Source organism: Peromyscus californicus, unplaced genomic scaffold (genome assembly GCF_007827085.1).
Source record: "Peromyscus californicus insignis strain IS unplaced genomic scaffold, ASM782708v3 Scaffold_5__1_contigs__length_169319896, whole genome shotgun sequence".
Lineage (NCBI taxonomy): Eukaryota > Metazoa > Chordata > Mammalia > Rodentia > Cricetidae > Peromyscus > Peromyscus californicus.
Window position 1 is genome coordinate 106040576 of NW_026294573.1, and position 22730 is coordinate 106063305.

The window sequence follows — 22730 nt, forward strand, 5'->3', positions numbered from 1 at the left end:
GAGTGAGTTCCAGGGCAGCTAGGGCTACACAGAAAAACCCTGTCTAATACCAAAACAAATAAATACTTGATAGATATCAGAAAAGTAGAAAGGGGCCATAAGGAGCAAAAATAGCAGCTTTAAGGAAGATTGGTAGGGAGGGTAATAAAACACAGAGGACATGGAAATGAAAGGAGAATACTGTGGGTGGGAAGGGTTTAAGAGATGATGAGAGGGGTTGGGGATTTAGCTCAGTGGTAGAGTGCTTGCCTAGCAAGCACAAGGCCCTGGGTTCGGTCCTCAGCTCCGGAAAAACGAAAAGAAAAGAAAAAAAAAAAAAGAGATGATGAGGGTCAGGGGGATGGGGAGAATATGAGAATGTCAAGGAAAGTTTGAAAATGCCTTTAGGAAACTTGCCACTTTGCAGGATAATTAAAAAGCACTCATGCATTACTATTAAAGTCATAATGAGTTGCATATATATATATGTATGTGTGTGTGTGTGTGTGTGTGTATGCCTGAACTTACAGAATTATAATTGGAATTATAAAAAGTGATTCCATTACAAACGAAATAAAAATTATAGAAAACACTAAAGCCTTGTGTTAAGTAATTATATAGAATATTTATTTTTATAGGCAAAATAAATAAGTAATTCTAATTGAAGTAAAATAATATGACAGGGCCAGTAAGATGGCTCAGCAGATAAAGGCACTTGCCACAAAGTCTAGCCAAGTTTGATCCCTTAGACCCACATAGTGGAAGGAGAGAATCAACTCCTCTAAAGTTATCCTCTGTCCTTCACATGTACGCACACACCAATACACAGTGCACATACTCACACAATAAATAAAATGTAATGAAAATAATTTTAAGGGTTTGTTTTGTTTTGTTTGAGACAGGGTCTCTCTATGTAGATCAGGCTGCCCTCGAACTCCCAGAGTGATTAAATGTGTACGCCACCCAACGGGTTGGCTGTGGCACATCCCTTTAATCCCAGTACTAGGGAGGCGGAGGCAGGAGGATCTCAGTGCTCTGGGCAATCCCAGTACTAGGGAGGCGGAGGCAGGAGGTGGCACACGCCTTTAATCCCAGGATTAAACAGGGAGGGACAGGAAGGCAGGGTTCTGGGTTCCGGGACAGCCAAACTATATAAAGAGACTCCGCGAGTCTGTTAGCGTGCAGCCGCAACCGGGCCACGGGGTCGGCGGCAGTTGCCTTTACTTTCTGAGCCGTCTGTCTCTCCAGCCCGACAGACTTTTGACAAGCACGCTAGGCCGTGTCCCTCACGCACCGCGCAACCCCTACGTTTCCCTCTTCGCCCTGCGACCTGAGCCGAGCGGAAGTGACGCAAGGCGGCCGCCGGAGGTGTCGCGAAGCGTTGTGCGACCCGGTCTGCACCGAGAGGGGCCTGGACCCGGAGCGATACCGCTATGTCGATCGAAATCGAGTCTTCCGAGTGAGTACTGCCGCGGCTTGTCCCGGCGTGGGGTGGCGTGGCGTGGACGGTGCTCGAGAGGGCGTCCGAGGGGGCCGCGCGTGCGCCGGAGGCTGCGGCCCCGGAGACCTTCCCGGTTGGCTGGCCTCCTCCGGGTGCCCGCGGGAGGGCAGCTCCGGGGCGGGAAGCCCGGAGCCCCGCGGCCGGGTTGTGGGGCTGTAGAGGTGCACTGAGCAGACCTGATTGCGGTGCTTCCCTCTGCCCACCCAGCCGTCACTCCGCCGTCGGTGTGACCAGCGCCCCCAGGCTGCCCGTGAGGCCGCTTTTCCTCCTCGTCCCAGCACTAGTTACCCTAAAGGCTCCGTTGCTTCTACTGTTTGCTCAAACTCAGTGCAGCGCCGAGTTTTGGTTTGCAGCTTGTAGATGGAGAGCCTCTGTGCGGACAGAGAGACAAAATTTGAGTACTGGGGCAGAAGAATGATGCTTAGTGAACGGGGGCGGCGAGGGGCCAGGCGGGCCTGGAGTTACTGATTGAAGACTCTTTGGTGGACTTCTCCAGGATTCCACTCTCTGTCTTTTCTTGCTAACAAGTAAATGTAAATTAGCAGACATTTGTGTTCGGAGTGCAAGGGAGGTAGATCTGTCCTGAAGATCTGCAGAAGGGGGAGGTTTATTAAATCGACTGAGACTGAGACCTGCTGTGTATTGTTTAAGGCTGGAAACACGGAGTGCAGTGCGCACATCTATAATCCGTAGCACTAAAGAGGTGGGTAGGAAGGTCTTGTCATTTTTTAAACGAACCAAGATTTCCTACAGCAATTTAGATCTTCCTTCCTTCCTTCCTTCCTTCCTTCCTTCCTTCCTTCCTCCCTCTCTCTTTCTTTCTTATCTATCTACCTATTTACTTATTTGGCTTGTTGTCATTTTTTAAAATGGTTCAAGATTTCCTACAGCAATGCAGATCTTATTATGTATGTATGTATTATTGATGTGTTTATTTATGTATTTATTTATTTGGCTTCTCATTTTTTTAAATGGATCAAGATTTCCTACAGCAATGTAGATCTTATTTACTTATTTGATTTGCTCTTTTTTTTTTTTTTAAACGGACCAAGATTTTCTACAGCAATATAGATATTTATTTATTTATCTGGCTTGTTGTTGTTGTTGTTTTAAATGGACCAAGATTTCCCACAGCAATGTAGATGATTTTATCCATGTCTGTCTGCCTATCTGGCTTGTCATTTGTTTTTTTATTTGGATTAAAGTGTACATCCCCATTACCGGTCCAGGTATTTAAAAAAAAAATCATTGACTATTGTAGGTTTAAAGTGTCTCACACAAATGTCTAGTAAACCCAGTGATCAGAATAATAATGGCTACCAACTTTCTTTCTGAGTGGGAGACATTGGGCAAATGATTCCCCTCTCTGAATTCCAGCTCTCCTGTCTGTAGGTGGAAGTCCTTTGGAACCTTGATTCTGTGATTTTTTTTTTTGTGTGTGTGTGTGAAGTTTTACTCTCATAATTGACTAGAAAGTGGGTAGTAAAAGGACTGATCAGGAGAATTAACCCAAAAGGATTAATTTGGCCCCTGACGACTGGAGATCTCTGAACTGATGGATTTCTTTCTTTTTTCCAGTGTGATTCGTCTTATCATGCAGTATTTGAAGGAGAACAGTTTACATCGGGCGTTGGCCACCTTACAGGAGGAGACTACTGTCTCTCTCAATACTGTGGACAGCATTGAAAGTTTCGTGGCTGATATTAATAGTGGCCATTGGGATACTGTTTTACAGGCTATACAGTCTCTGAAATTGCCAGACAAAACCCTTATTGATCTCTATGAACAGGTAAGAGTGAAGTGATGTTCCTGAGGTTTGTGGGTTGGTCCTTTAATTGGGAAGTATCAGTGAGCCTTCCTTCAAGAGCTCAAGAGATATAACTGACTGTAAAATGCACGTTGTTAAAGACTCAACGGTGTGTTTTTTTCTTCCTTCTTTGAAGATTCAGGATTTTCCTAAATTGAAATTATTTCTTGGTATGGTTTTGAGGCTCAAATCCAGGGAAACTGAAAATGCTTTTTAGGTGAGCTGAGCATGCTGGTTTGAGACCAGGTGATCTACATAATGAGTTCCAGGCCAGCCAGGGATATAGAGTAAGACCCTGTCCCAAAACAAAAAAACTAAAGAGAGTGCAGGAGAGAAATATTCTAATATCAAATAATATAATGTGATTCAGTTAAAACACTGACCATCTGAAATTAGCACAAGCCACTGATTTTGACATAGATCTCCCTTACTTTAGATACTAGTTGCACTGTGTTGGGGTGTTTGGGTGGCAGGGTGGGGTGAGGGAGTGGGGATGGGTGTGTGTGGCATCTTTAGGCCACTAGAGCTTTTTTCTTTTTCCTTTCTTTCTTTTTTTGTTTTTTGTTTTGAAGACAAGGGTTTTTCTGTGTAGCTCTGGTTGTCCTAGAACTGGTTCTGTAGATCAGGCTGGCCTCAAACTCAGATTCACCTGCCTCTGCCTCCAGAGCACTGGGATTAAACCTATGGCTCACTGCTGCCTGACTTTAGGCCATTTAAGGTTTTGACCAACTGACTAAATTTGGGGACTCACATGACGTGCTCAAATTTGATAATTTACTAGAATGATCCATAAAACTTAGAAAAGCTCTGTATTTGTGTGATTAGAGTCTTATTATCAAAGACACACATCAGAACTAGCCAAAGGAAAAGACAGAAAGAACAAAGTCTGAGAGACCTGCATGTAGAACTTTGGTTCTGTCTCAGTGGAATCCGGTTGTGCCACCCACCCAGCAAATCCCCAGCCCGGGGGTTCTGTTGTGGTTTTATTATATAATCCTGCTGATCAATACAATTTTCAGCCTTAGTCTTTGTCTTCCACCTCTGCATTGGCACTTTGCCCCAGAGGTGGGGCTGGCTAAAAACCTTAACCTAATAATATGGCTTTTCTGGTAACCAGTCTCTGTCCCAAGGCATTGTCTTAGCATAAACCTTGGTGTTATTCAAGGGGCTCTGGAGTAACAGGTAATTTTGTCACTAGTAGAATTCTAAGGGTTTTATAAGGTCTAGGCCAAGACCCCAGGGCAAACATCAAATTATTATAAAACAACAAGCCAGGTGTGATGTTTCAAACCTTTAATCTCAGCACTTGGGAGGCGAGGGTGGCCTGGTCTACATATGAATTCCAGGCCAGCCAGGGCTGTATAGAGAAACCCTGCCTGGGGGGGGGGGGGGGGGGGGGGGGGGGGGAGAAAGAAAAGGAAGACTGATCAAGAGGATGTATTTTTCTTCCGTTGTCCAGGTGGTTCTGGAATTGATAGAACTTCGTGAACTGGGTGCTGCCAGGTCATTGCTGAGACAGACAGACCCCATGATTATGTTGAAGCAAACACAGCCAGAGCGCTACATTCATTTGGAAAACCTCTTAGCCAGGTCCTACTTCGATCCTCGTGAGGTAAGGATATGGTAGTGAAAAGACATCTTTGTCAATTGTGAAAATTAAATAATGTGCCCTTGCAAAATTGTTTTTTGTTTGTTTTGGTTTGGTTTGGGTTTTTTGAGAAGTCTCTCTGTAATTTTGGTAGATCAGGCTGGCCTCGAACTCACAGAAATCCGCCTGGCTATGCCTCCCCAGTGCTGGGATTAAAGGCGTGCGCCACCACCGCCTGGCGCAAAATTGTTTTTTTAATTTTTGTGTGTTTGTGTGTATGTGTGTGTGGGTGTACCTGTGTGGAGGTCAGAGGACACTTATAGGAACTGGTTCTTTTCTTCCACCGTGGGACTCAGAATCATTTCATCGTGCTTCACCCTTTTCCCACGGTGTGATCTCATCCACCGATGAGATGTAGAAATGCATGATTTTATACATACATACACACAAAGTTTCAACTTCCACTGGAGGGCTGTCAGAATAAAAGGAAGGAGAATGTATAGGAACTCAGAATAGAAGGTTAGATTTCTGAAGAATATGAGTATTTGGCCTTGCAAATACTTCAGAAACTAGAATCCCACCTCTATCTTTGGGGCTTACCTGGGCTCTTCAGGAAAGATAATACAGATAGATGATACCAGCTCTCTTCCATACTTCAGAAATGCAAGTGTGAAGAATTGGAAAGTTATTTTAATAATAACTGGATATTTTATTTTCATGTTTTCCTCTTAGAATGTCTTGTTTCCTTTGTTTTTGAAAAAAAATTTAATTTTTATTATAGTGTGTGTGTGTGTGTGTGTGTGTGTGTGTGTAAATATAAGTATGTATGAGTATGTATGTATGTACGTGTGTACTTGTGTGCAGGAGTCTGAAGAGGCCAGAGGTATAGAATCCCCCTCGAAGCTGTAGTTATAGGCAGTTGTGAGCTGCCTAGTGTGGGTTTTGGGAATCAACCCGTTTTTCTGGAAGACTAGTACGTGCTCTTAACTGCTAAGCTTTAAATATATACATTCATGCCTTGCTTCTCCTTGGGAATGATGCCACCTCTTCCCCTCCCCTCCCCCCAGGCATATCCAGATGGAAGCAGCAAAGAGAAAAGAAGAGCAGCAATTGCCCAGGCGTTAGCTGGGGAAGTCAGTGTGGTGCCTCCGTCTCGTCTCATGGCGTTGCTGGGACAGGTAATGAATGCCTGGAGAACTGAAATTACCCTGAACTCCTGGTACTGTTTCCTGTGTATTAGGCATATTTCTGTGTAGTGCTATTTGCTCCCCCCATGACCTTGGGCTGTATGGCCCGAAGGAGGCGGTGCTTCCTGCTGTTGTATGTGACCTCTTATGAGGAGTTGGAGAAGGGTCATAAGCCCCTTCTCCCTGCCCCTGCTGCGAGGTGGATTCACTCCCAGTCAGGTCAAAGGGACTTCTGCTGTCTACTCGGTTCTGTAATTGTGAGTGTATTTCCTCAATTTATATCTAAAAAGATTTTGTCACCCATTTAATAGACTCACATGGATGGATCGTACTGTTTCTGAGCTAAGGAAGTTGCACAGCCTGGGAATAGAGCCTACCTACAGGCTGACTGCTCAGCACCTGTGACAGGCCACCCCTCCTCCCTGGAGCGGCAGTGTAGACCAGCCATTCAGGACGTAACCGCTAGCATCATTTAGAATTATGTTGGAATGTGCTGGGGAACTTGGAATAGTGTTCATGCTCCATAGAATCCGCACTCTTACCAGCTCTGTGGTCCTGTCAAGCTGGGGCTGTTGCTGGGTTGGTCGGACAGACTTTGCTCCTGTGCGTGAGATTATAGATTTGCTCCCAACCAAAACCAACAGTGAGACTTTATTTTCTGACATATAAAAAGCATATATGTATTCATGGCACTGCTGTGAGATTTTGTATGTGTGTGCACGTGCACAGATCCCAACACTTGGGAGATGGAGGCAACTTAGAGAAGAAAGGATTTATTTCACTGTATACTCTACCAGCATCGAGGGAAGCCAGGGTAAGAGCTCAAAGCAGGAACCTGGACAGAGGAACTGAAGCAGAAATCAGTCAGTTTTGTTGCTTACTTGCAAGATGTCACTCATCTTGCTTTCTTTTTTTTTTTGGTTTTTTCAAGACAGGGTTTCTTTTCCTGGAACTCACTTGGTAGCCCAGGCTGGCCTCGAACTCACAGAGATCCGCCTGGCTCTGCCTCCCGAGTGCTGGGATTAAAGGCGTGCGCCACCACCGCCTGGCTCATCTTGCTTTCTTATACAACCTTGGACCATCTGCCCATAGCGGGCTTGGCCCTTAAATCATTATCAACCAAGAAAATGCCCATAGGTCTGCCACAGGCTAGTCTGATGGAGACAATTCCTAACTTGGGGTTCCCTCTTTCCAGATGACTGATTTGTGTGTCAGGTGCGAAAACTATCCATCATGAGTGCAAAGCACCCCTGGTTAGAGATGTTCAGGATGGCATTCATTAGATCAGGTGACAAGTCGGAAGCAGTGCAAATGTTCACTAATATATTAACTAGGTAAACTGAAACATCCAGTAAGTCATGTATTTGACAGCCACTAAAATGATAGCTTCGCAATTCCTAATACATATGGCATGCATATGTATGGTGTATGATATTAGATGAAAATAGATTAGAAATTTAGTGTATAGTATAATTACTAATAGGGCAATTAAACACATCATGTGAGAGGAAAATGACTAGAAGGAATTATTGTAAAATGTTATTAGTGACTGGTTTTGAGTCTTGGAACGCTGGGAAATTCCTGCTTTCCAACTTTTTATTTATAATAAAGGGAAATAGGTGTGAGATAAAGGTTTTTGCTTCTCAGAGTCTTCCATGAAAAGTTTGTGCTCTTGGACTCACTGAACCATAGACTGTTTGGATAGTCGGGGATGGAGGTGACGGAAAGCGTAGTCTCCCCTGGCCCTCACTCTTTCAGGCGTGGTTCAGCCTGAGCAGCAGTTGTATATTTATATTTAAAGCCGTGTTTCTTTTCTCAGGCGTTGAAGTGGCAGCAGCACCAGGGCTTGCTTCCTCCTGGTATGACCATAGATTTGTTTCGAGGCAAAGCAGCTGTCAAAGACGTGGAAGAAGAAAAGTTTCCCACGCAGCTGAGCAGGCACATTAAGGTAGGCTCTGATAAGCACTTAACGGTTGGTCATCAGTTGTTGAGAACTTATCATGTGCAGAGCCAGGCCCTGTTGCCAGGAGCTGGGTACCAGGGAGGAGAGCTCTGAGAGTACTCGGGGTTCTCTTGGTGTCCATTGGGGTACACATCATGTATACACAAGTTGATGAGTATTTGACATCCAGCCCATAATCCCATATTTGGAAAGATGGCCCACTCTGGTTAAATCTGGGACTGTATGAACGTTCTATGTACATGTCCTGTTAAACATTTGTGCCTAGTCTGCTGCAGTGGGCAAAGGACCAGCCGTGGATTGTAAAGCTGACTGTGATGTTAAGGAAGGTAATTTTGCCTTCTGGCTTTCTTAGTTACTGTGTGAGTGCATGCCAAGGATTAGACCTAGAACCTCAGCCTACCACTGAGCTATCCTCAGACCTCGATTGTGTTTGGAAACTCCTTTAGGAAAAGGCACAAATAGTTCAGTTCCCAGAATGAGAGGTATACGTAGTACCTTAGCTTCTCTAATTTTGTGCTCTCACTGAATGAATGGATTTTAAAACGCTGCATATTCATGGGGTTAAGAAGAAGGTTCATTGGATAAGATGCTTGCTGTGCAAGGATGAGGATTGGATTCCCAGGGCCCGCATAGATTGAGTGTGACAGCGTGCATGTGTAAGCGCAGTGTGCGGGAGAGGGAGGCAGATATTGGGGCCTTGCTCGCAAGTCCTTCTAGCAGAACATGGGGAGCTTCAGGGCTAGTGAGAGACTTGAAGAATAAGGTGGAGAGAGGTAGACTAGGACTCCTTGACCTCTAACCTCCACACGAGCATGCATGGGTGAGTGCACATGTGTGAACATGTACACATGCATGTACTGTACTGCACATACGCACACAAGGTTATTGCATAGTCCTTAACTCTGACTTTGGTTTAGTCTTTTGCATTTGTCTTTTCTGCGCTGTGTTCCAACTTGCATGTGATAATATTTTTGAGTAGTACCTTTATTTACCTGAGTTGAAGACTTCATTCAGTTAGAAATCATTCTATTGGTGCCACTGGGCTAGAATTTTTCTGGCATGAACATTTTGCGCGCGCGCACACACACACACACACACACACACCCGCATTAAATAGAGCTAGACAGCAGAGTAGTGGTGGGGCACGCCTTTAATCCCAGCAACTGGGAGGCAGAGGCAGGTGAATCTCTGAGTTCGAGGTCAGCCTGGTCTACATAATGAGTTTCAGGACAGCTGGGGCTACACAGAGAAACTTTGTCTTGAAAAAAAATAATAATAATTTCCAGTAATCTTTGCAGGCTGAGGTAGGAAGACTCATTTTCAAGGCCAGTCTCAAAAATATGGGCTGGGGATAGTTCAGTAGTAGAGCACTTGCCTAGTATGTGTGGACTGGGTCTACATCCCAGCACTAAAAAAAGGAAAGAAAAATCAACATTAGTCTTCTCTTGTTATCTGTCTGCTGTCCTGTGGTTTTCCTGACATTAGTCCTAGGTTTTCCACTAAAGATTCACTTTGTCTGTCTGTCTGTCTATCTATTTATTATGTATGGGTGTTTTGTATGCATGTATATCTGTGTACCACATGCGTGCCTGGTGCCTGAAGAGGCTAGAAGCGGGCGCTGGGTCCCTGGGGACTGTAGTCACGGGTGGTTCTGAGGTGCCGTGTGGGTTCTGGGAATTGAGTCCAGGCCCCGTGCAGGATGAGCCAGTCTCTTCACTGCTGAGCCCTCATCTCTCCAGCCCCTCGTTATCACATGATTCAATAAAGGTTGTGAAATAGTGATGAAAGTTTTATTTATACTCTTATTTTGAAAATGAGTTCTCCTTTCCTTCCAGATACACAGCGGAAACATTAAGCCGTGTTAATTTGTGAGTGGAAAGCCATTCTCATAGCTGATTCTGGCAGAAAGTTATGGTTTGAGCTAACTGAATTATTTGTTCTACATCTCATGTTAAAACAAAAATTTTTTTCCAGCTATGTGTGGTGATGTATGCTTGTAATCTCGGCATTTGGGGGTTACTGAAGTAGGAAGGTCTCAAGTTTGAGGACAATGTGGGCTACATTGAGTTCTTGGCCAGCTTAGGCCACATGGTGAAATCATCTTTGAAAGGACTTTGTGGACTTCTCCAATTTTTTTTTTTTTGAAACAGTTTCATTAAAACAGCAACAAGGTTTAGATATAAAACTGGTCAGAGAAAGCATCCCCCAGGTCCAGGTGTAGAAATGCCCTGTAGTACTCCGCAGTACGGGCCGTCTGTGACCCTATGCAAGGGCAGGGGTCTCAAAAGGCTGAAATGGGCCTTGTTTTAAGGCCATTAGATGACACTCTCGGTGTTCTCTGTTCCACTTGCAACAGTTTGGTCAGAAATCCCATGTGGAGTGTGCTCGGTTCTCTCCAGACGGTCAGTATCTGGTCACTGGGTCTGTGGATGGATTCATTGAAGTGTGGAACTTCACTACGGGAAAAATCAGGAAAGTAAGTATTTCAAATGCATTAACTTTTTAAGGAAGAATTGCTAATTTCCAGTTAATTATGTCTTATTTCTGAGTTAGATGATTGAAGAAGGATCTTTATGTAAGATGTCTTTTTATAATTTAAAAGCTCATTTTTTTTTTAAAGCTCATTTCTTAAGTTACTGAATTTTGATTAAAACGGGGGAAGACCTTTATTATCTGTACTTTTCATGGGTTTGTATAAAAATTGAAAACATGGGCTGGAGAGATGGCTCAGAGGTTAAGAGCACTGACTGCTCTTTCAGAGGTCCTGAGTTCAATACCCAGCACCCACATGGTGGCTCCCAACCATCTGTAATGAGATCTGGTGCCCTCTTCTGGTCATACATGCTGCATACAAAATAAATAAATAAATCTTAAAAAAAAATTGAAAACACTTTTTTACAAGTTATTTTGAATGAGTATATGTCTATCTAATATTCAGAAAGTGTCCTGAGGTCTTCAGGTGAAGTCCGCAGCTCTTGATCTCGGCCCTGAACCATCAGGGCTCTTCCCTGGTGATCACCAGGGTTACCCATTTCTCAGCTTTCCGGGAACACTCTGTGTGTGTCAGCAGTTACTTATGTGTCCTTTTAATAATGTTACACAGATGGCAGCACACATGCCATGCGCTGTATCTGCCCCTCGATTCCTCTTTGTAGTGTTTTTGAAATAATTGCTGAATTACATTGCATTGCATGGAATGAATCGTGATCTATTAAGAAGTCCCTTTAAGACTGTTGCCAGGCTCACCTAATTGCAGTACTAATTGTATTTTTCATGTGAGTAAAATGTATATGTAAATAGCCACCACAATTTTTAGTTCTGTGAAGTCTATGACCACACTCCCCATGTGTGTGCACATGTGAGTGTGTGCAGGTACACATGTACATATATATGCGTTTGTGTGGCAACGAGAGCAAACCTTGAGTGTTGTTAGTCAGGTGCTGTCCACCTTGTTTTTTGACATAGGGTCTCTTATGGTGTGGGACTCCTCAAATAGGCCAGCTTGCATGGTCAGCGAGATCCAGACTTAGCTCTGCTTTCTCAGCTCTGGATTAAAGATGTACACCATGTTTTGTTTTGTTTTGTTTTGTTTTTAAGATTTATTCATTATGTATATCGGCATCAGATCTCATCATATATGGTTGTGAGCCACCATGTGGTTGCTGGGAATTGAACTCAGGACCTCTGGAAGAGCAGCCCGTGGTCTTAACCTCTGAGCCATCTCTCCAGCCCCCCACCATGGTTTTTTTTTTTTTGTTGTTGTTGTTGTTTTTCCACATGAGTTTTGGGGATTGAATTTAGGTCCTCATGCTTGTAAGACAATAACTTCCCAGCCTCTTTGTTCATTTTCCTATTTTTTTTTTTATTTTTAATGGAGCGTTCTCTTTTAAAGAAATGACACTATGCATAGCAGGGGCTGGGAAATGGCTCAGTGGTTAAAGCACTTCTGTGCAAGTGTGAGGACCAGAGTTCAGGGACCCAGAACCCCTGGCTTCTAGTGACATCTAGGGTTCTGGGGGGCCGCTGGGACAGTGGTTTGGTTTTGTGTTAGTTTAATAACTGTTACTCATTACTTACTTTAGGATCTTAAGTACCAGGCCCAGGATAACTTCATGATGATGGATGATGCTGTCCTCTGCATGTGTTTCAGCAGAGACACTGAAATGTTAGCAACTGGGGCCCAAGATGGAAAGATTAAGGTATGGATCAGTGCTTGCATTTAGACATTTTCAAATTTTTTACTGGTGTGATACACATGACATTCACTACCAAAATAACACGTATTGAACATCAGTTGGATGCTAAGTCCCCTTTCTTTTTCAATTATTCGATTTTACTAACAATTCCATCTGGGATGGTCTATTAACATGTTTAAGGTCGCACAGTTGGTAAATTACATCTGGCACTTCAGTTCAAATCTGTCCATGTCTGTTGGTTATAGCCACTGTTTGTTATGTATTACAGGTTGATTCTTTCTATGTATGTATGTATGTATGTATGTATGTATGTATGTATGTATGTATCTATCTATCTATCTATCTATCTATCATCTATCTATATTTAAAGGGGATAGCTGTGGTTTGTTTTTAGTTGCTGATAATGTACCTAGGACTAGGTAAAACATGGAAATAGTCACTGCTTAATGGACTTGGCTACTATTTTTTTTTTTTTTTTTTGTCTTTTTTTGTGATGTTGGGGATTGAACTCAGGGCCTTGCAAATGTTAGACAAACACTCTTACCACTGGGTTGTATTTTGTCTTTAAGATTTATTTATTTTAGATGTATGAGTATTTTGCCTGCATGTGTGTATGTGTGTACCACTTGTGTGCCTGGTGCCTTGAGGTCAGAAGAGGGCATCAGATTCCTCTGGGACTAGATTTACAGGTAGTTCTGAGCCATTGTGTGGGTGTTGGGAATTGAACTTGGGCCCTCTACAAAAGCAGCAAGTGCTCTTAATTACGGAGCCATCTCTCAAGTTCAGCAATGAGTTTTGAATCTTTGTTTTAATAATTTATAAGGGAGTCCATATCATTGGACTACTGTAGTAGACATGCCAGACTGAACGGAAGTATGTATGCATCTTTGATGCCGTCTTGGTATATTAGTACTGCCTTGTGAACTGTACCTGTTAACACTTTATTCACAGTTTTCTTTTCTTCATAAAGGTATGGAAGATTCAGAGTGGACAGTGTTTAAGAAGATTTGAAAGGGCACATAGTAAAGGTGTCACCTGTCTGAGCTTTTCAAAGGATAGCAGTCAGATCCTTAGTGCGTCTTTTGACCAAACAATAAGGTAAGAGGAATCCTGTACTGTCCTCATGACAATTAAATAAAAGAAGGCCCCAGCAGAAGAAGTCACTAGTAATTCTTAATGCTGTTTCCAGGATGGGGTGATATGGAGAGCGAGGGTATGTGAGGCCTTATTTCCTCAGGTTCGGGTGGCACAGCACTCTTTATCCAGAAGGGATTGGAAAGGGTGAAATAGCAGTGTTTCATGTTCTCAATGTGTGCTCTGTGAAGCTGGGTGTGGAGGTGGAAGCTTGGACTCCCTAGTGAAACTCTGTCTTAAAAAACAAAAAATGGGGGGCTAGGGAGATGGCTCAGAGGTTAAGAGCACTGGCTGCTCTTCCAGAGGTCCTGAGTTCAATTCCCAGCAACCACATGGTGGCTCACAACCATCTGTAATGAGATCTGGTGCCCTCTTCTGGAGTGCAGACACACATGCAGACAGAACACTGTATACATAATAAATAAATTAATTCAAAAACAAAAACAAAAAATGTGCTGGGCAGTGGTGGCGCACGCCTTTAATCCCAGCACTCGGGAGGCAGAGGCAGGTGGATCTCTGTGAGTTCGAGGCCAGCCTGGGCTACCAAGTGAGTTCCAGGAAAGGCGTGAAGCTACATAGAGAAACCCTGTCTCGAAAAACAAAAACAAACAAACAAACAAACAAACCAAAAAACAAAACAACCAACCAACCAAAGGTTGTGGTCTGTGGAGCCACCTGTGTCCTCCTCACTTTAGAGGACCTCTTTACAGATTCCTGGGACCTAGTTGAGACGGCTTAGACTCTTAGTTACTAGTCTGGGCAGAAGCCTGTGGGTACTGATACTTCTTGCAGTCTCTTGCTGTGCAGTTTGCATTTATTCTGTTTCATTGTTTGACATAATGGAAAGTATACTGTGTACATTTCTTATTTAATATTGTAATACTTTTATAATTCATCTAAAATGCATTCAGCTATTTGCTTCCAAAATAGCATATTGAATATTATTCTTTTAATTGTATTTGATAGAATTCATGGTTTAAAATCTGGGAAAACACTGAAGGAATTCCGAGGCCATTCCTCCTTTGTTAATGAGGCAACATTTACACAAGATGGACATTACATCATCAGTGCGTCTTCTGATGGCACTGTGAAGGTAAAGTGTCATCACTGGCTCATTCTGGGATGTCTGCTTCACTGTTGCTTTTAAGAAGGTAGCATTGGTCAGCATGGTCATGATACAGCTGTGAGCCTGAGACAAAAGTATGCTGTGGGTGTTCCCACTCATATAACCTCAACTCATACAATCCAAGCTTTGTCATGTGTAGAAAGAGTTCTTTTTTTTTTTTTTGAGCTGAGGATCGAATCCAGGGCCTTGCGCTTGCTAGGCAAGTGCTCTACCACTGAGCTAAATCCCCAACCCTAAGAGTTCTTCTAAACGTAGTGATCCTTCATCCATAGATACATCTGTCTTCCCAGGAATATTAGCCACCACTTAATAATCAAATTCAGAAACACCTAAGTGATCAAACAGATCTCCCTTTCTCGTGTTTCTCCTCAAATTTAGCGCTTTCCTAATATTTGAGGAGGAGTGAGGGAGAGAGCATAGAAATAAGAGCCTCCCAGCAGTTTTGAGATCAAGGCAGAAAGACTGCTCCAAGTTCAGTGCCAGCCTAGGCTGTATAAGTAAGACCTTGTCTAAAAACCAAAGGGGCCGGGGAGACAGCCCCGCGCCTCAGAGTGCTTGCTGTTGCTGCCGAGGACTCCATTCAGTTCCCAGCACTTAGATGGTGGCTCATAACCATCTGCAACTCCAGTTTCAGCTGGTTCAGTGCCCTCTTCTGGTCTCTGGGGCACTGTATGCTTAGGGTGCACATCCATACACGCAGTCAAACATTTGTATCCATAAATAAAAAGAAGTAAATTCAGAACTTTCAAATAATCCTTGCCCAACATATCTCAACTGAAAGTATTGGGTCTTTCTTCAATACTTTCAAGATTTAGTTATTTCAGGGGCTGGGGAAATGGCTCAGTAGTTAGGAGCATTTCTTGCTCTTCCAGAGAACTGAGTTTGATCCTTTATGTTATTAGGCAGCTCACAACTGCCTGTAGCTCCAGCTTCAGGGGATCAGATGCCCTTCTGGCCTCCTCAGGTACCTGCACATATGTAGCCTATGCTTACACAAACACGCATGAACTTTTTTTTTTTTTAGACAGGATCTCACTATGTAGCCCTGGCTGTCCTGGAACTCATTATGTAGACCAGGCTGGCCTTGAACTAAAAAGATCCACCTGCCTCTCTCCTGAGCACTGGGATCAAAGGTGTGCGCCACCACACCCATCCTAAATAAAAAGGGCCTTACTTCTTGGTAAAGTTGAGAAACTCCAGTAGAAAATTGCTGGAAACCTTAGCACACTTGATTGCTGAGATGTTAATTTTTCTTAGGCAACTGGTCTCCAGAATGTGGCAGGTAACCATGTTTACCCTGGACATCTAGTGGGGCAACTCTTCCTGTTTACAGGTGTTTAGAAGCCATCTGTGTTGTACAGAGCTGTTAATCACAGAGAAAGGGCACGGGGTATGCTGTAGAGGCTCCTCTAGCTCCTTAGTGAGGGGGTCTGAGCATGCCATGCAATCCTTGGTCAGTCTCTTCTATAAGCACATCACAGACATTTCAGGCTGTCTGACTTGACTCTGTACATAAAGTCTAGAAGGACAAGGTAAAAACTGAGAAATAAGCCGGGCGGTGGTGGTGCACGCCTTTAATCCCAGCACTCGGGAGGCAGAGGCAGGCAGATCTCTGTGAGTTCGAGGCCATCCTGGTCTACCAAGTGAGTTCCAGGAAAGACGCAAAGCTACACGGAGAAACCCTGTCTTGAAAAACAAACAAACAAACAAATGAACAAACAACTGAGAAATAATACAGGTGGCTGAGTGGCTTCTGCCTTTTGGACTCTCATGTATGTGCCAATACTGTGATTTTTGACCATATTCACCTCAGCTTCACCAAATGGGAGTTTTCAAGATAGGGTGCTAAGCTAATGTCTCTTTTGGTTTTAATGCCTTTGATTGTTTTTTGTTTGTTTGTACATGTGGATATATACTTGTTTCCTGTGCACCTCGAGGCCAGAACAGAGGTCAGCATTGGGTGGTGGTCCTCAGTTGCTTCTCCATGCTACTCGTGTTATCTTTTGTGGGGTGGAGGGGTTCAAGCATGCACCACCATGCTCAGCTTCCAACTTATTGAGACAGGATTTCTCACTGAACTTGGAATTCAAAGATTCAGATGGATTGGCTGTCTGGAAAGCCCCAGGGGTTGTCCTGTGTCTGTCCCAGTGCTGGCACCTAGGTTTGATGTGGTTGCTGGGAATCAAATTTAAGTCTTCACACTGAAGTGCCTAACAAGCACTTTCCTGAGCCATGTCCTCAGTCCCTGGGTAACTTTCCCCACCCTTCTTTCCTAGACTATCCTAGAATATTGTACTCTTTCTCAAACTAGGGATCCTTTTGCCTCAGCCTCTTGATGGTTGAAATTACAGTTATGTACCATCATGCCTGGTATTTTGTTTGGCTTGAGACAGGATTTTGTTATACAGTAGCCCAGATTGACCTTGAACTCTCTGCTCCCTGAGTGCTGGGATTAGAACTATGTGCCAGTGGGCTATCTTCTGGCTGTTTATAAAGATAGCATGATCCTGAATCATAAATGGTGTTTATTGTTTAGTTTGTGGTTTTCATTTATTATTTATTAAGCTGAAGAGTGCTTACTATACATGTGGTAGTGTAGTATTGGTTATTTGATTTTCTTAAAACCTAATTGTTAATTTTTAAGCCTTAACACTTTAGAGATTCTCATAATCTAATGTTACGCTTTATATTGTTGTGGTAGATCTGGAATATGAAGACCACGGAATGTTCAAATACCTTTAAATCCTTGGGCAGCACTGCAGGGACAGACATTACCGTCAATAGCGTGATTCTGCTGCCTAAAAACCCAGAGCACTTCGTTGTGTGCAACCGGTCAAACACAGTGGTCATCATGAACATGCAGGGGCAGGTGAGTACTCAGGAGGTGCTTCCACATTGGACTGGTTCTGGCCCGGACTGTGACCAAACAAGGGCTCACTGGTTCTAAGCTATATAAGTTGCTGTATGTGTTTATAGACACACATGCAGAGGTACATTCTTTCTCCAGTGTGTGTGGTGCTTTTTCATCCTTCATCTAATCTGTCTTTTGTTTTTTGAGACAGGATCTTGCTATGTATCTTGCTCTTCCTATCTCAGACTCCTGAGTATTGGGATTATAGGTGTACACCACCATTCCCAGCTCTGGTGTGTCTTTTAGCCTCCTTTAGAACTGACCTGAAGATTTTCAGTTGGCAGCGTTCCCCTTTAGGGAGGTCCAGTGTGGTGTGGATAACTCTCTTGGGACATCTAACTGCCACACAAGCTAACATGGGATACTAATAGGAAGAAAGCAGTGTGTGTCACTGTGTAGCCTAGGCCGGCCTTGAATTCTGAATCCTCCTGCCTCAGGCTCCCAAGTGAATTTAATGTTGTATATCAGAAAGCAAAATCTTAGTGTTCCATCCTGGGTAGGGGATGGGCATTGCTTCTGTTAAGAGTGGACTGGTGAACGTAAGTCTGGGTAGCACTGAAAACTATAGAGGTGTATTGATTTAGAAAATGATTGTATGTTGGCTGGGCGGTGGTGGCGCATGCCTTTAATCCCAGCACTCAGGAGGCAGAGGCAGGCGGATCTCTGTGAGTTCGAGGCCAGCCTGGTCTACAAAGCAAGTTCCAGGAAAGGCACAAAGCTACACAGAGAAATCCTGTCTCGAAAAACCAAAAAAAAAAAAAAAAAAAAAAACCAAACAGAAAATGGTTGTGTGTGAGGTGATGATGTTCCTCATGAGAACATGGTCAATAAACTAATTGAAGGATGGGGCTGGTGACTTGGATGCAAAATTCAAAATTTCTGTTTGCTGCTTAACTTTAGTTAGCTTATCTATTAAATATTTTCTGGCAGGAAGATTTAACATATGATGAATGGAACTGGCAGTAGTTACCACAGTACAAAATAGCAGTGTAAAAATGTCCATTTTTAAAATGTTGATTGTTTTCTGGGTATGTGACCCAGGCCTTTAATCCCAGCACTTGGGAGGTTGGAGGCAGAAGGATCAGGAATTCAAAGTCAACCTTGGCTGCAGAGCAAGCTTGAGCCCAGCCTGGCTACGTGAGCCCCTGTTGCCCACAAAGCCCTCATTAGGGCGGTGACATGGTAGTTAGCATGCTGCCGCAGCTGACCTGCTACAAACTTGGTGTTGGGCTTTTGTCTAGATTGTCCGAAGCTTCAGTTCTGGGAAACGAGAAGGTGGTGACTTCGTTTGCTGCGCCCTCTCCCCCCGCGGTGAGTGGATCTACTGTGTGGGGGAGGACTTCGTGCTCTACTGCTTCAGCACAGTCACTGGCAAGCTGGAGAGAACGCTGACGGTGAGTAGTAATTGTGGGGAGGCACGTTCTCTGAACTCCGGAAGTACAAGCCTTCCTCAGGGAGGCCGTCGTCAGTGGACCTCCTTAGAAAACATGTTGTGGCGGTATTTACCAATAAATATAGTTGAATAATTGTGTTATAGTAGAAATCAGGTGTGTCATAGTACAGTTTGGCTTCAGAGAAAGAGGGTGAGTGTACAGAAAGCAGAGAAGGGACAGCTTGCTAGCTAGGCCACAATTTCTGGGGGAGAGGGTTGGAGAGACAGGCTTTCTCCATTCCTCTTGAAGGTTGACTGCTTGCATATTAGCCTTCCAGACTGATTGCTTTGGAGGCTTTCAGCCTTAGGTTATCAAAGTTTCAACTAAGTTGAAGATATTATTGAGGAGCAATTTTTTTCCTTTTTTTTCCCCCCAAGACAGGGTTTCTCTGTGTAGTCCTGGCTGTCCCAGAACTCACAGAGATCCACCTGCCTCTGCCTCTTGAGTGCAGGGATTAGAGGCATTTGCCACAGCCTGGTTTATGAGGAGTAATTAATAGTAATTAATGCCAGTTGCTACAATAACAAATAGTCCCCAAATCTTAGTGGGTTAGCAAAATAAAAGCTTTATTTCTGATTATGTCACAATGTGGTGTGAATTGGGGAGCCCTCTTTAAGCAGTGCCATTTTAGAATATATGACCTCTCAGGGCCTCTTTCTTTCTTCCCAGCTAACTCTTGAGGCCTCTTGAGAGTGCTTTAAGTGGGACCTGTGTGCACCCTGACTGCTTTCCATGTTCTAGGTTCACGAGAAGGATGTGATTGGAATTGCACACCACCCACATCAGAACCTGATTGCCACCTACAGTGAAGATGGACTCCTGAAGCTCTGGAAACCCTAAGTCATCTTACAGTGCAGCCAGGGAACGTGCTTACGTGGAGGAGTGTCCATGTGCTACTTTTTCATGTCTGCCTTTGTAAGCAGACACCGTCTGAATAAGTCACAAGAATAATTTTGCTAAAATTCATGTTTAAACAGTAGTTATCATTTAAAACTTTTTCTTTGAGACAGGGTTTCTCTGTGTAGCCCTGGCTGTCCTGGAACTCACTCTATAGACCAGGGTGGCCTTGAATTCACAGAGATCTGCCTGCCTCTCAAGTGTTGAGATTAAAGGTGTGAGCACCCACCACCTGGCTTCCATTTAGAGTGCATTTCAAAGGCTTTAGTTTATCTGCTTTTAACTGGGAAGTCATTTAATGTTTTCAATAATCTTCTACCAAAAGACTTAAAATACTATTATTTCTAGAAGAAAAACATATTTGAAATGCTTATTAAAACCTGTGTCCTAGCATAAAATGTGTAAATAAGTCACTATGCCATATTCAGTAGCTGGGTTTTTTAAAAAGGATTTTAATAAACTTAATACCTTTCTGAAGACTTTACCACAAGTGCTCATAGGGAGAGGGAGAATCATTATTCTTGAACCTCAAGTCTGATATTCAGTTCCTGGGATAGTGTAAAACAGACTAACATGAACAAGGCCTGGTGACACAATCACATTCTGTTGTTAACCTCTTTCTGAGCTCTGCCTTTTATGTTCACACCTACTTCAGGGAAATGTAGCTCTCATATTCGGGTTGGAACTAGCTACACGGTGGCTAATGGGGTTTGAAGTTTGGGCATCATTCTTCTCTGGAGGATGATTTGGCACCGAAATGTACTGTTGAGAAGAAAAATTAGAAAAGGACCTGAGATATAAGTCTCTTGAAATGTGTATACTGATCAGTTAGCTGAATAAAGATGATATTTCACAGTAAACTCCTGAAAATGGACTCCATCTTGGTGTCCTTTACATTTCAACCAAAGATGTAGAGAGCATTTATAATGTATGAAGATGATGATGCTGGGCTGTTCAAGAAAGTGAGGCCTCCTCCTAGGCTTTCCATTGATAAAGTCATTCCTAAGTGTTACTTTTGGGCTAAGGCTGTAGCTCCCTTGGTAGAATGCTTGCCTAGCATGCATGTCTTTTGATTCCCTAGTGCCACATACACTTGCATGCCTATAATCCCAGGAGTTGGGAGGTGGAGGCAGGACTAGAAATTCTAGTTAGCTCTATATGTTCAAGCCTGGTCTACAAGTTGAGTCAAGGAAAGTCAGGGCTGTTATACAGAGAAACCCTGTCTTGAACTCCCACCCACCAAAAAAGTGAAGTTTAAGGTTAACCTGGGAGGCTGTATAGGGAGACCCTGTCTGCCTTAAAGGGGAGAAAAAAAAGGTAAGAATTTGACAAGTTGGGAATATGCCTATAATTCCTGTACTCAAAAGGTGGGGGCATTATCAGTTTTAAGCTCAACTAGGGCTGTCTCAAAACAACAGGAACTGCAGCATGGTATACCAGTAAGCTAAGTAAGGGATAAACTGGTAGTGTTTTTAGTTGCTGGGATTGTAGGCATGTACCACCATACTTGGAAAACAAGTTCTAGCACACCTCCTGTGTTCATCCTTCAGCTACTTTTGGAAGGAACTTGCAAGACTGGCCTTTCTTAAGCCCCTTGTAGCCAGCTTTCTCCAGGGCTGAAGGTAGGGATCACCCTCCCTGAGTAGCCGTCCTGTGCTGAGGCAGCCTTAAGGCTGATGTCTGCCCTGGACACCCGCTTCTCATTGACGTGGCCAAATGGTGAGAACCTCCTTACATGTGGAGGTACAGGATGGGATCTGCTCAAAAGCTGCTGACATCTGGTGGCACCACCATTTTTAACCTTGCAACACCCCTAGCCTGAGGTTAAAGGCCCTGGAGTAGGGTCTAGTGGAAACTCAATGCCTGGGACGTCATTCTGAAAATTAAGTCAGGTGCCAGGGAGGCAGCAGTCCTCGTGGTGTGGCCCACCAGACAATGCTGCTATTAAATTCCACCAGTGGTGTAAAAAAATGTGTTCTGTCCCCTACTTAAGTTGACAGTCATGATGAATGACATTCCGGGGTGATGTCTTAGAGATGCCAACAGTGTAATTCTTGGTGTAGTTTTCTTGCTTCACTGCTTGTGTCTGAATCTTGCAGTCAGTTTTCTTCTAGGTTCAAGCTGACTCACAGTCTGAATTTTCTGTTAAACATTTACCTGGGGGCTGGCCATGGTAATGAACAGAAAGCAGAGCAGCTAGACTGCAGTCTGCATTCCTTTTTTACTCACCCAGTAGCTTGTCTGAAAGACCTTCTCAGGCCCCACCCTGGTCCTACACAAACTAGTACTGAGACCCGTCCAGCAAGCATATTCGTACACAGCATTCTATGTGATCTATTCAAGTAGGTGTTTTCATTTTCTCTTTCCAAAGGTCCCCCCTAAATAAATGCTAAAGGTACAATAACTCCTGTATTGTACAGCTTGTTAGCATCCCACATCTGAAAAGCTTCAAGTACAGTATGTTCAAGGTGGCATGCTTTCCTGGTTTAAAATGCTCAATAGCAAGCTGGATGTAGTGATGCATGCCTTTAATCCTAGTACTTGGCAGGCAGATCTGAGTTGGAGGTCAGTCTGGCATACATAGTTTTGGGACAGCCCAGTAAGACCCTGTTTTAAAAAAACAAGCCGGGCGGTGGTGGCACACGCCTTTAATCCCAGCACTCGGGAGGCAGAGCCAGGCGGATCTCTATAAGTTCGAGGCCAGCCTGGTCTACAGAGCGAGATCCAGGAAAGGCGCAAAGCTACACAGAGAAACCCTGTCTCAAAAAAAACCTAAAAAAAAAAAAAAAAAAAAAAACAAACAAACAAACAAAAAACACTACCTCAGTGGCAAAGCCTGACATATAACTTGCCAAGTTTGTTTTTCAAGAGTCAGGGTTTCTCTGTAGCTCTGGCTGTCCCAAACTCACTTGCTCTGTAGTCCAGGTCTCAAACTTGAGATCCACCTGCCTTTGCTTGCCCGCCCGCTGCTGCTGCTGCCGCCGCCGAACTGGGACTAGAGGCATATA

At 43.8% G+C, this 22730-nt stretch overlaps 1 protein-coding gene across 2 annotated transcripts; it reads left to right on the plus strand.

The window, feature by feature from the left end:
- Nucleotides 1-1303: 1303 nt before the first annotated feature.
- On the plus strand, nt 1304-20206 carry Smu1 (SMU1 DNA replication regulator and spliceosomal factor). Of its 2 annotated transcripts, none has more exons than XM_052715868.1 (12): nt 1304-1438; nt 3059-3269; nt 4747-4899; nt 5943-6053; nt 7882-8010; nt 10382-10501; nt 12108-12224; nt 13192-13319; nt 14322-14448; nt 17183-17350; nt 18634-18786; nt 19567-20206. In XM_052715868.1, exons 1-12 carry the CDS (start codon nt 1413-1415, stop codon nt 19663-19665), a joined length of 1542 nt encoding a protein of 513 aa, XP_052571828.1. In that variant the 5' UTR covers nt 1304-1412; the 3' UTR covers nt 19666-20206. The 2 variants fall into 2 exon arrangements, with proteins under 2 accessions (XP_052571828.1, XP_052571830.1); XM_052715870.1 differs by lacking the exon at nt 1304-1438 and adding an exon at nt 1629-2183.
- Nucleotides 20207-22730: the final 2524 nt, after the last annotated feature.